General features: G+C 33.4%; 1 protein-coding gene across 2 annotated transcripts in view; it reads right to left on the bottom strand.

Annotated features, from left to right (window-relative positions):
- Nucleotides 1-1,103: 1,103 nt before the first annotated feature.
- Nucleotides 1,104-11,815, bottom strand: part of TMEM131 (transmembrane protein 131) — a 221,311-nt gene continuing 210,599 nt past the window's right edge. For both annotated transcript variants that reach the window (XM_051984665.1, XM_051984666.1), the window contains 8 exons: nucleotides 10,505-10,632; nucleotides 10,152-10,304; nucleotides 7,260-7,425; nucleotides 5,647-5,768; nucleotides 5,461-5,557; nucleotides 4,481-4,578; nucleotides 3,330-3,493; nucleotides 1,104-2,419 (listed from right to left, as the gene is read on the bottom strand). In XM_051984665.1, the coding sequence (XP_051840625.1) occupies nucleotides 2,132-2,419; nucleotides 3,330-3,493; nucleotides 4,481-4,578; nucleotides 5,461-5,557; nucleotides 5,647-5,768; nucleotides 7,260-7,425; nucleotides 10,152-10,304; nucleotides 10,505-10,632 (1,216 nt within the window). In that variant the 3' untranslated portion in view covers nucleotides 1,104-2,131. The remainder of the gene's footprint in view (nucleotides 2,420-3,329; nucleotides 3,494-4,480; nucleotides 4,579-5,460; nucleotides 5,558-5,646; nucleotides 5,769-7,259; nucleotides 7,426-10,151; nucleotides 10,305-10,504; nucleotides 10,633-11,815) is intronic.

The raw sequence follows: 11,815 nt of genomic DNA, 5'->3' as shown, positions 1-11,815 counted from the left end.
AATGATCTCTTAATCCCCAAATCTAATGTTTTTTTCTCACTTGTCATCCATCTTGATCTCTCTGTAGCCTCCAACACAACTGATGATCTTCTTGCCATGTTTTTATGATGCTGTTCTTCCTGGTTCTCCTTCCTGTCTGACCATTCTTTCTCAGTCTCCTTTTCGTGGATCTTCATCTACATCATGTCCTTTAGTTGCTGAGTGTCCAACAGGACTCTTTTTTCAGACTTCTTCTTTGTGCTATTCATTTGGTGATCTAATTAGCCCCTTGGAGTCAATTCTTTTTTTGTGGGGCCAACCTCTTTGCTGACTTTTCGTCTCCCATCTTGAACTGGATGTCCTATACACCTCTTAAATTTTGTGGATTATTATCTTTGGTTCTCAAATCTTTCCCTCTCAGATGTCATGTTCTTTTTTCCTGTAGCCAAGTCCTGTTGTTTCTGACTTTACAATATCTTTGACTCTGGATTGTCTGAATATGCTGTTGATCGGTCTCTGCCTCAAGTCTTTCCACATTCCACTGCATTCCCCCACTCACTTGTCCAAGTGACCTTCCTAAATTACAAGTCTGATCACATTACCCTCTCAATCACCAAACTGCAGTGGCTTTCCACTTCCTCAAAGATCAAATGTAAAATCTTTTTGGTTTTTAAGTCTATTACTGGCTCCTTCTTACCTTTCTAGTCTTCTTCCTCTGCACGATCTTCCACCTGTGAATTCAGAATTCCACTGACATTGGCCTCTTTGCTATCCCTAGCATTTCTACTGTCTGTCCCACATGTTGGGAGCTCTGCCCTTCCTAATTTCCAACCCCTACCTTCTCTAGCTTCCTTTAAGTCTCAGCCAAAAATCTTACCTTTCCTGATTCAACAATGCTAGAGCCTTTCTTCTGACTACTACCTGCATTTGGGACACATTTTGTTTGTTCTTTATCTACATGTTGTTTCTCTCATTAGACTGTAATACTCTGAACAGCAGGGACTTTTTTTTTTTTTTTTTTTAAAGCTTTTCTTTGTAATTTCAGTATGATGTTTGACAAATAGTAGGCGCTTAATAAATGCTTATTGACTGACTGGATGATTACTAACTACATGACTTCAAGGTGGATTCAAATGGTATGATTTTATTTAATTTTCTATCTAGGTTCTTTGGTGATTACCTTTGAAATACATGGTAATTCAGTCATGTTATAAAGAAGTCCATGATGAAGGCTGTTACAAAAATTTCACTTTTACCTGATCCTTACATGTAACTTTCCCAAAATAAGGACAGTGGCACAATGATTTCTTATGAATTGATAATTCAAATGCATCTTTTGTTTAAAAATGATACAAGGTTTTGAAAAAAGCATCATTTATTTCAAAGTACAATGCAAAGTTGTATTTTAAGAAATACACATTCAATCTTGTATTTCAAGACTTGGCTATGTGCATTTCAGTTCAACTTTAAAATGAATTCAGGTTTACAAATGTTACATACCTCAAGTACAAACAGCACAGAAAATGTTATATGGTCTTAACAGAATGTTCTTACATTCATCTGACACTTTTGCTCTTAAAGTTGTCTTACATTTCTGTAATCTGCTTTTAAATGAAGACAGCCTTACTTTAAAAAAATACTCTGTATTTTCAGCACAAAGTGCGTATATATTTCTTTAAATTAGATTTTGGCGCATAATACTGGGAAAAATTAAGAACCAAACCTTTTTAATTTAATAAAATTGTCACATGCCAGGACTTCTGAATAACTCAAATTATTTTTTTTAGATGTAAGGCCAAATTTTTGTTTGTGCAGTAAATAAAAAATGGAGAATTGATGACAAAAAAATTTGATAATAATGAAGTTGCTCAGATTTACAGGTCTTATTGGAGGTGGTGGCTAAACCCAGACTTTTTCTTAAGCATAACAGCAAATCTCACACTATCATAATTGCAAGAAAGATTTGAAAGGAACAAGTGATAAAAGCCTGACTTGCTCATAACTGTTTTGCAAGGGTATGGACTGGCTAGGGAAGTCAGGATAGATGGGAGGAGGAAAGGGCAGGAAGCAGTGAGAGTAATAGCCTAAAGATGTCTCAAAATTGGCATATCATGATCTGGATATGAGTACCTTTTTTTTTTTAAACCCAATTTTAATTCTCATGAGGAAAGTGTGAATTAGACCAAGGATCTGAGCTTCTTCTTCCAATTGTTGGACTCCATATACGCCATGGATTATAGGTCTGTCCCATATCATCAGCTGGGTTGGGGATAGTGGTGGCAGGAGGAGTGGGGGAGTTTTCATTACCCATCAGATCAATACTTGACAATGTATTAGCCGGAGTGGTGAAAGGAAGGGAACTGTTGAGATTGCTTGACCAAATGGAACTGCTAAACGGGGTGGAGGTGGACCACAGGCTACTGGAACTGCCGAGAATTGACTGTACCAAAAAAAAAAAAAAAAAAAAAAAATCACACATAATGATCATTAGAACTTTAATGTCTGTATAGCTAATGTTAATCCAAATATAAGAATGCCAGTTTTTTTCTTGCATATTTGAATTTAAAACAGATAGCAGACAGAGATATTAGATCTATAGTCTAGAGAGATAGCTTTAATAGACTAGGACTGTTCATGGTACCTTTAAAATTCAAATTTAAATATTAGAAACTAGGGCACTTCCATGTTTACTTTTTTTTTCTTTAATGTCTTAGTGTAGGATTTTCTACCAATAAAAAAAAAAATTCTTGCAGGAAGATTAAAAAATGCACCAGTGAAATGCAAAAATGTTGCTGCAGTCCAGGGTTTTATTAAAAGAAAAAACAAAACAAAACTCCATAACAGATTATGTTACTTGGGAAACTGCACCCAGGTCTCAATCTAGCTATTATTCAACAATAACTTTATTAGTAAGCCATGGAAAAAAAGGTTTTTTTCCCTCCACCTTTAAGTAATTAGAGAAATTGTGAAAGAAGTTGATAATCACTCCAATTTATAAACAGTAGAATATTGTATATTCAACTGAAATGACTCAACAACAACAAAAAAAACTAGGAGAGTTTTGGGTTTTAATTAGCTGTTCTACCTAGAACTTATTGACCTTCCCCCATGTTTCATCTAATGGTATAATAAAGATCCAGTTGTGTGTGTGTTTGAGTTTAGTAGTGTGCCAGTAGTAAAGTGTATGTATTATACAGAGTTGGGGAGCAGGAGTACTTACTTCCAGCTTCAGTTGAAAACTTTGCTATTCAATGAGTAGAGAACTGTTTGAAATTATACTTGGATCACAACAATGGCAAATTAGCATATGATGATAAAGATCAATAACTCTAAAGAAAACAGCTACTTACTGAAGTTGTATGGGTTGGAGAACCTGAACTAGTGGGCCAAGAAGGAGCAGAGTCAGTGGTTGAAGTGTCCCAAAGGTAGGAGGGGACATGGCTAAATTCATTCCAATTTCTTTGGGTATCTTGACTGAAGGAAGACCGGGACAGCCCAAGCTTGCTGAAAACCTCTGAAAAAACAAGAATGGTAATTCCTTTCTTCATTATGCAAATGTTACTAAGGTTCCAATGGAAAATTTAATACATAACATTCATTCACTAAATATTCGTGGAGCAAATTTTTTTTTGCTTAATTCTGTCACATAATTTTAAGAAGTTCTGTTGTACTATGTATACTCTCAATGTATAGTTATTTAGGAATATACATGTCAATAAGTTGTATTAAAAATGTAACTTCCAAATATTATTAGATAATGCTAAATCTGCCACTTTCTCAATATCTATGCATAACAAGAAAAATAAATAAGGAAGGAATAAGGTACTCCATAAGTCATTATTTCAGAGAAATACTGCTTCCCTGTTATCCACTATGATGCTGAAGCATTTAGATTAAAAATCATTTTCTAAAATTAAACTTTGGGATTAATGGGATGGATGTGTAGGAGAAATCTTTCCATGTGGAGGTTTCTGTCATTGTTTTTTTTTTTTTTTTTAATTCTTCCATAAGAGACATAATGTTATGATTAATAACAAGGCACTAGGAAATTCGTGATTCTAAGGGTTGGTATGAGGATGAAGGAAACTCCAAATATAAAAATAAAAGAAGCCTACTACCTCTAAACAAGAAGTTCCAAACCTCAGTATAGCTTTCAGAGGGTCTATGAACTTGGAGGAAAAAAAGAAAAATCCCTGTCACTCACCTCTAACTGAAATTTAGTGTTTCCTTCAATTATTTAAAAAAAAAAATTCTAAGAGTCTATGATACACAAAAAGCAAACCTTGGTTTTAATTTATTTCTATCTAAAGGAACAATGATTATTTTCAGATCTCTATTTAAATGACAAATGTGTTTTCCTTTGCATTCAAAACCTTTTCTTCATTCAGGTTCTGACATGTCCATTTTGATTCCTTCCTTCTCATCTTATATCAAAAGGAAGAAGCTACTTTTTAATCCCATGGCTGATTAGTTACTTACTGGTTTAGTGCCAAACACTCACCGCCAGTTAGATTAAAAGAATTCCCAAAAGCTGAGAATGAATTGAGAGGTGTAAAGTCAGGGCTGCTTGGATTGCTGATAGGGCTCCATAAACCAGAGCTAAATAATACAGGAAGAAAATGCAATATATAAAAATGTTAGTGAAAAATTCATTAATTAAAAAAAATGAAAAATTAATCAAATATTAAGCCACCCCCCCAAAAAAAAACAACAAAAACCCAACAAATAACTGAAAAAATGGCATACCACAAAGATTTATTTGTGGATTTATGTTTATATGGTATAGTTGATGGTTCTAAGAAAGAGATGACATAATAATGAACACTTTTCTATACTTAAGCTTTAAGTAAATTTCTAAATTTTTGATCACATATTATAAAATATTGTGAGGAAAATTTACCAACCAATGAATACTGAATACCTAATAAAAGCAAAGTATTGTAAATATACATTCACTTAAAAAAAAAAAGGGTAATCTATCAAAGTTATATCCTATTCTACCATTTATAATGATTAAAGAAAATAGATTTAAAGGAAGTAAATGTGTCTCTTTTAATTGGGTCTCATCCTTGTACTAGAGCATAATGTGAATAATAAGTATGGCTTTAAAATGATAGCCAATTTCAGTGCTGTATCAATCACATATGAAGTTAAAGTCATGGCATCCTCCTCTTGCACTGAGCATGAGCTGAGGTCTTCTCATTCTCATTCAGAAAATCCGAGGAAACAGCTAAGTAGTTTCCTCCTCTTTTGCTTCTAAACAACTGACTGATGTTGGGAAACTGGATAAGACTTCCTGTAATTGCTGTATTGGAGAAATGCAATGAACTATTTTGTTTTAGAATAAAGCTTGCTACCATTTCTGGTTAACATTCTTACTTGTAATTGGAATAAAATGCATTGTAGCATAGTTAAGTATGAAACATAAACTTGGTTTAAAAGCAAACTTTTTAATAATAAGGAATGGTCAATGAATGCTACCTGTCTGAGCCATCACTGTCAACAGGCGTGTGTGAAATGCTGATACTGCCAGAAACGTCTGTTTTATTTGAAGACACTTTTGTTAGTCCACTGCCACCTGCAACAATAAAAACCAAATATATCAAAGTCAAATAAGATTAAAGATAATTATGCAATATATTATTGTTTTAAAATATGATCAATTACCTGGGCTTTTGTCATAACCTGCTGCAACAGCTGCAAATGTAGGATTGCCATTCCTGCCAGGAAGGGAAGCTGTCTTTGACAATTTGTGTTTATTACCATTAGGCTGCTTCATTTCCGATTCACTTAAATGACAGAAAAATGAATTATTTTTAACATTAGAATTAAATATAATAAAGGCTAGACAGTTCAAATTTATTTCAGAAATTATTTGAATAGTTTAAGACTATAGATTTAGAGTTTAGACCTCTGAAATAATCAGAAGTCAGCTCTAGAATCCAAATCTTCTTCTGTTACTTATTATGTGGATGACTTCAGTTTGGTCACATGATCTTTGAGGCCCTTTTTACCTCTAAATTTCATAATTCCTGTAAGGCCTTTACAGCAGTAGTGTTAAAGTCAGATAGGATGGGGAGTCACAACATTCCTGGAAGAATTGCATAATGACTGTTTTTTAAAATATAATGCTATGGGGCAGCTAGTTGGTGTAGCAGTTAGAGCACCAGCCCTGAAGTCAGGAGGACCTGAATTCAAATCTGGCCTCAGACACTTAACACTTCCTGGCTGTGTGACCCTGGGCAAGTCACTTAAACCCCAACTGCCTCAACAACAAAAATAAATAAAATAAAATAAAATATAGTGCTATTTATATAGGATTTCATTTTTTATTTTGTTAAATATTTTCCAATTACATGTTATTCTTGCTTGGGCTGCCCTGGGGAGTGTGCAGGTCTCATGTTTGATATCCACAGATTCACAAAATTCTATGATAGGTACTGTGCTCAATTATCAATTATGATCACGCTTCTAGACACAATTGGCAATGGTTATCTATAGGCTGAATGAAGTCACTTGTATCTATTGTTGTGTGGTATTCTAGTCCTCTGCAATTTAACAACATAAAATTCTTTGGGAATTCTAAGAAATAAGGAATAAGTGACTACTGGAAGGAGGCCAAAAAGTCATCAGGAAATTGATTTGGTTAAGGGATTATAAGAGATTCTATGGATGTGAAAAAGAAATGATTTGTGAATAATTTTTTCCACAGATTCTTTTTAAACAAATGACTATTTCAAAAATAAAATTAAATAGATGATTTAAAATCCAAAACTAAACTGATAACAATAATGCATCATTATAGACTACCTCTAACTGGGAAAAACTTAATTATCTTTAATCAGCCTCTAGATATTGAAAACTCCCTATATTTTGTTGATGATGTAAAATATTAAATAAATAACAGAAACTAGGCTAAACATTTTGCTTCCTTAAAAGTAAATATATTTTAAAATAAAAGTAAAATAATTTAAATACATCTATAAATGATGGTATCCCTCAGATGCTCTTTATTAACGCTAAGATTAGAAGCTGCCATCATAAGTCTTAAATGACCATTACTTAATAGCTTTACACCTCATATCTCTAATTTAATTAAAATAGTGGCATTAATGGAAAAATGCATTTTCCACCCACAGAGCCAATGATGGTATGATAGGCACAGTACCTATCATAGAATTTTGTGAATCTGTGGATATCAAACATGAGACCTGCACACTCCCCAGGGCAGCCCAAGCAAGAATAAGTCTTTTAAACAGAAAATAGAGATTTCTACTTACTTGCTGGTACTGCTGTTGACAATACTGCTGTAAGAACTTCGGGGAACATAGGAGAAAGATGCAGGGGGTGGAGATGGAGAGGCATGGGTTGGTGAGGTCTGTCGTTGCTTCAAGAAAATGTCTGCGTTGAGGGTTTGCAGAGACAATTTATAAAGACTATCAGTAGCTGAGAAATCAAAAAGAGGTCTCATTAATTTAATACTTTCATTCTTATTACATCAGTCTTACCTTGAGGTAAAACTTTGGGGGCACCACTTATAGAGACTTGAAGCTCAACTTCTTATGGAAGGAAACAATTGAAAGCTAACACATATCTCTGCAATAAGACTGCAGAAATTACAAATTTCATATGTAACTTTAAACTGACTTTAAGGATGTTCAAAAGTAGTAAATTTTGTTGGATTCTCACGGTTCTCTCACTATTTCACTTCCTTCACTTCTTTCTATATTTGAGAGGAGGAGATGAGGAATCTCTTGCTCCTAGGCAACAGAAGTAATAGTATGGGGACTAGGAAGACTCACCACAACTTCAAAATGGATTGCAGTTGGCAAAAAGCCATTATCATTTGGTTATATCTTTGATATTTTCTCTTACTGGTAATTTTACAAGTCGATATTCTTAAGAACAAAGTCCTCATTGTTCTAAGGATGTTCTTATAAGGTCCTGTTATCAAAGTTGTTTATATCCATACACCTCTCAAATACAAGTCTCAGGAGAAAATAGTCCTAATGTTCTTGGTCCCTGAATAGCTAGTTCTAAAACTGGTTTAATTATTTTATGCCAGCCAGAAATAATTTTTATTAAAATATAGTTGTTTAGAGTCCAAGTTTAATGCCTTGAGTATAAAATGAGGCAAAGGATAATACATCTCCTCTTAGGCTGATGTTTATATGTGCAGTTTACCATTACAGTACCTTCCAGTGAAAATTCTATCAAATTTCCTTTATCTTTCTATCTCTAATAGTTTTGATTTAATCATTATTCATCAGATTTGATACATGACATTTCCTAAGCAAGCTAGTCTGTCTATGTTGTATTTTATGTAAATATCTTCAACAGAGTTCATCAATCCTTGATACCTTCAATAAGAAATTCCTTCTGAAACTAATAGAAAGTCCACTATTCATGGAGAGGAAAAGAAAGGAAAAAAAAGAGGAAAAATAAAGGGAGGAAGACAATTGATGCAGAGTAATAATAAATAAATAAATCTAAAAAAAAGAGCAATAAGAAGATTGGGAATAGTAGTTGCCAAGTATTACTAAGGCCTCAGATGCTCTTTATTAATGCTAAGATTAGAAGCTGCCATCATAAGTCTTAAATGGCCATTACTTAATAGCTTTACACGTCATATCTCTAATTTAATTAAAATAGTGGCATTAATGGAAAAATGCATTTTCCACCTACAGAGTCAATTATTAGCAAAATGTATTATACCTGAACCATTCATGTTTGATTTCCTAGGTTAAAAGAAATAGTCTTGCCCTTTGGTGGAAAGTAAAAGCTGTATATATAGCTGTTTGCATGTTGTTTCCCTCATTAGATTAGGACACTTTCCAGATCAAGGATTGTCTTTTTTTGTTTGTATAGTCTGTGTTTAGCTCAGTATATAGTGGGTGCTTAATAAATGTTTATTAACTGACTTTAGTTTAATTTCCTTATTTTTCAGATATGAAATCTGAAATCTAAAGAGGTTAAAGGTTTTGCCCAGGGTTATGCTCATAAAAAGTAACATGCTGAAAACATGACATGATAGAAGCATCATACTATATAAACCTGTCTTAATACTGATCAGCTCCCTGATCAATGGATAAAGGTTCTTTTTTGCCTGCATAGTATGTAACAAAGTGAGAAATAATTCCGAAACCTGGTAGAATTAGAATATATACTTCTGGGTGTCCAAAGAATCAGAATAGATAGTGGTATAGGATTGGGTCTCCTTCTAAATGATGAAGTTAAATTAATATCTGTAGATTATCTACTGACTACAGGATCCTTTTTGGTGATAGCTTTATTCATTATTAAATGAATAAAGGGTCTATACAATACCTAAGGTCAATTTGGTTTTATTTTATCTCATGTGTTTCCATTGCTAAAGAACTGCTTATATGGTGACCATCTTCCTAGTGTTGAGCCTCTCTGAATTTGGTTGAGCTGGTCCTTGGACAGTCAGTGACCAGAAGAATCGTTAGCCTTTTTAGAGTTCAGCAACCCTTGCTAGCATTCCCATTCCACTGGCATAAGCTTGGAGAAACTAGTGTCACTTGCCTGCCTGAATGAGGCAACACAGAAGGACTGTGAGGTTTCCACACTTTAATCGCTTATCTTACTGTTCTTTTCATTCTACACCTCTTTTTCCTTCTTTGTTACTTCCTTTCTAATAAAAGGCAAACAAAATAAAGGACCAAGATAGAAAGTCCTTTATTTTAGGCCTATACCACTATTCTATGTCTAGAATCACATCCTCATCAGTATCTTTCATTATATTCTTTTCATATTAGATCCTGATTTCACATCTTCTACAAGTTTATGATTTGAGTTTAACTTCTGTACAGTATGTCCCTATATGGCAAAAGTAGGTGATGTTTACTTTAAATTATAATAGACTTATGTTGACAAGTAAAATAAAAGAAATTGGTAAAGTAAAATAAAATCCAAAATTCAGTTAAAATATTAAACAAAGAAGACATTTTCAATGCACTACAATATATCAATAATAAATTCTTTTATAAAGTAAAGGTAAATGATCATCCTCTAACTTGTTTTATAAATGCAGACTTTTGCGTGACAGATTTTCTTAAAGCAATGCATACTAGTTTTTATAAAAACTGTATAGATATACATTTTTCTTCATCATTAAATAAACCACTTTGTTGTTAACTCAGTGTACTTACAGCTGCCGGTTTTATTAATTGGCACAGAATCCCACTCTGGTGGGGGAGAGTCTTTTTCCCCTTCTGAGCTGCTGGTGTTGCCTAGTTCTTGACCACCAGGAAGAAATTTTGCTAGGACAGGTGGCCTGTTGTCCACTAACTTATTATTTGTACCTGCACAAAATCAAATAGTAACATAGCCATTAATGCATGAGAATCCCTCTCTCCTAGCTCTATTTCAAAATATACCTCTAATTTATTTATATACCTAAGATTTAAGAAACTACCTCAATCAATAATGGCTTCTAAGCAATATTTTTATTTTTACCATCAAAACACAAAAGGGATATTTGTAATATCAAAATGAACAATACCTCTTGTTTTCTGTGGATTTCGTGATTTAGATCCACTTGTCAATGTATGCTGCTGAAGAGTACTCTTGGTTGGGAGGTTTTTGCGTTGTTTATTTTCCATTGGTGGAGTATAAGGTAGCTCCAATGAACTGAAATGCAATCATGGGTGTGAAATTCAGATTTATCCCTTCTTGTTTTTAATGCCTGGGCAGGAGTGTCATTCGACATTTAAAGGAAAATTTAAGGGATACTTTTGATAAATATAAATATGTAAGGATTATGTTGAACGTTTAATATCAATTAACTAAGAAATGAAAGTTTAGTCATTTAAAATGTATATTTTAAAGTTCTCTGTTAACTCTGTAACTATTTACAAGCAGACTTCAATTTAGGAATGAGTTGTGTTTTTTTTTGGATAAGTCAATCACTTCAAATTCAAAAAATACAGTTTTATAGAAACAATGTTATAAAAATGGTTAAGATTCCCAGAATAGCATGGTTGGTTGTTGTCCTTCAAAACCTCTTAGTAATGTAATTCAACTAGTCTGATTTGTGGAAACAAGAGGCCACATGGTATAAAAAGTAAAAGGAGAAATGACTTCTTTCCTTTTCTTGGGATCAATGTTGGAAGTAGGAAAAATTTCTGAATAAGAAGTTTTTTTTTGCTACTCTCCCTTTTCTTAATGTTCTTCTCCATAGTGTCCTCATGTATTTCTAAGTGAACTTCTGCAGCATCTACCTATGTGTATTACTAACTCTAAAATGGTTCATGCCTGTCCTATCCTAAAAATAAAAAATTTCTATTTCCTCAGGATAGAAAATTAATTAATAAGCATTTAACAGGCTTATGGTTTGCAAAATGCTTTTCTATTATATTAGTGATCTTTTAATAATGGTGGTAGATAGAATATTATTATTCCTATGTTATATATAGATGAAGAACTGAGGCAGAGCAAGAGTAAATGATTTGTCCAGCTGGATTTGAACTTCAGTCTTCCATACTGAAGTTCAATCTACTGTGCTTCTTAGCTACCTATTTAGGTTTAGATAAAAGCTGTAGCACTGAATCATTTCAGATTAATGTGTGAAAGATGGATTTGTCCTATTAAGCTCTCCCAAATTTTTTATAAAGTACATGCTCAGGCAGAACAAAATGAAATAAAAGTTTATGATACCTGAGATTGAAAATTTGGAATCATTGTAGAGAATTTATAGTTTCTTCTTTACTTGCACTTCAGAGCCCATAGACTCTCCAATAGTCCTGTTTCAACCCTTGTTTCCTGCCACCACCATCTTTAAATGTTGTTCTGATGAGAGCTGCTCTATGGTCTC

This window comes from Antechinus flavipes, chromosome 3 (genome assembly GCF_016432865.1).
Source record: "Antechinus flavipes isolate AdamAnt ecotype Samford, QLD, Australia chromosome 3, AdamAnt_v2, whole genome shotgun sequence".
In the NCBI taxonomy this organism is placed as follows: Eukaryota; Metazoa; Chordata; class Mammalia; order Dasyuromorphia; family Dasyuridae; genus Antechinus; species Antechinus flavipes.
Note: the sequence above shows the minus strand (reverse complement) of the source record. Positions and strands in the feature narration are given on the sequence as shown.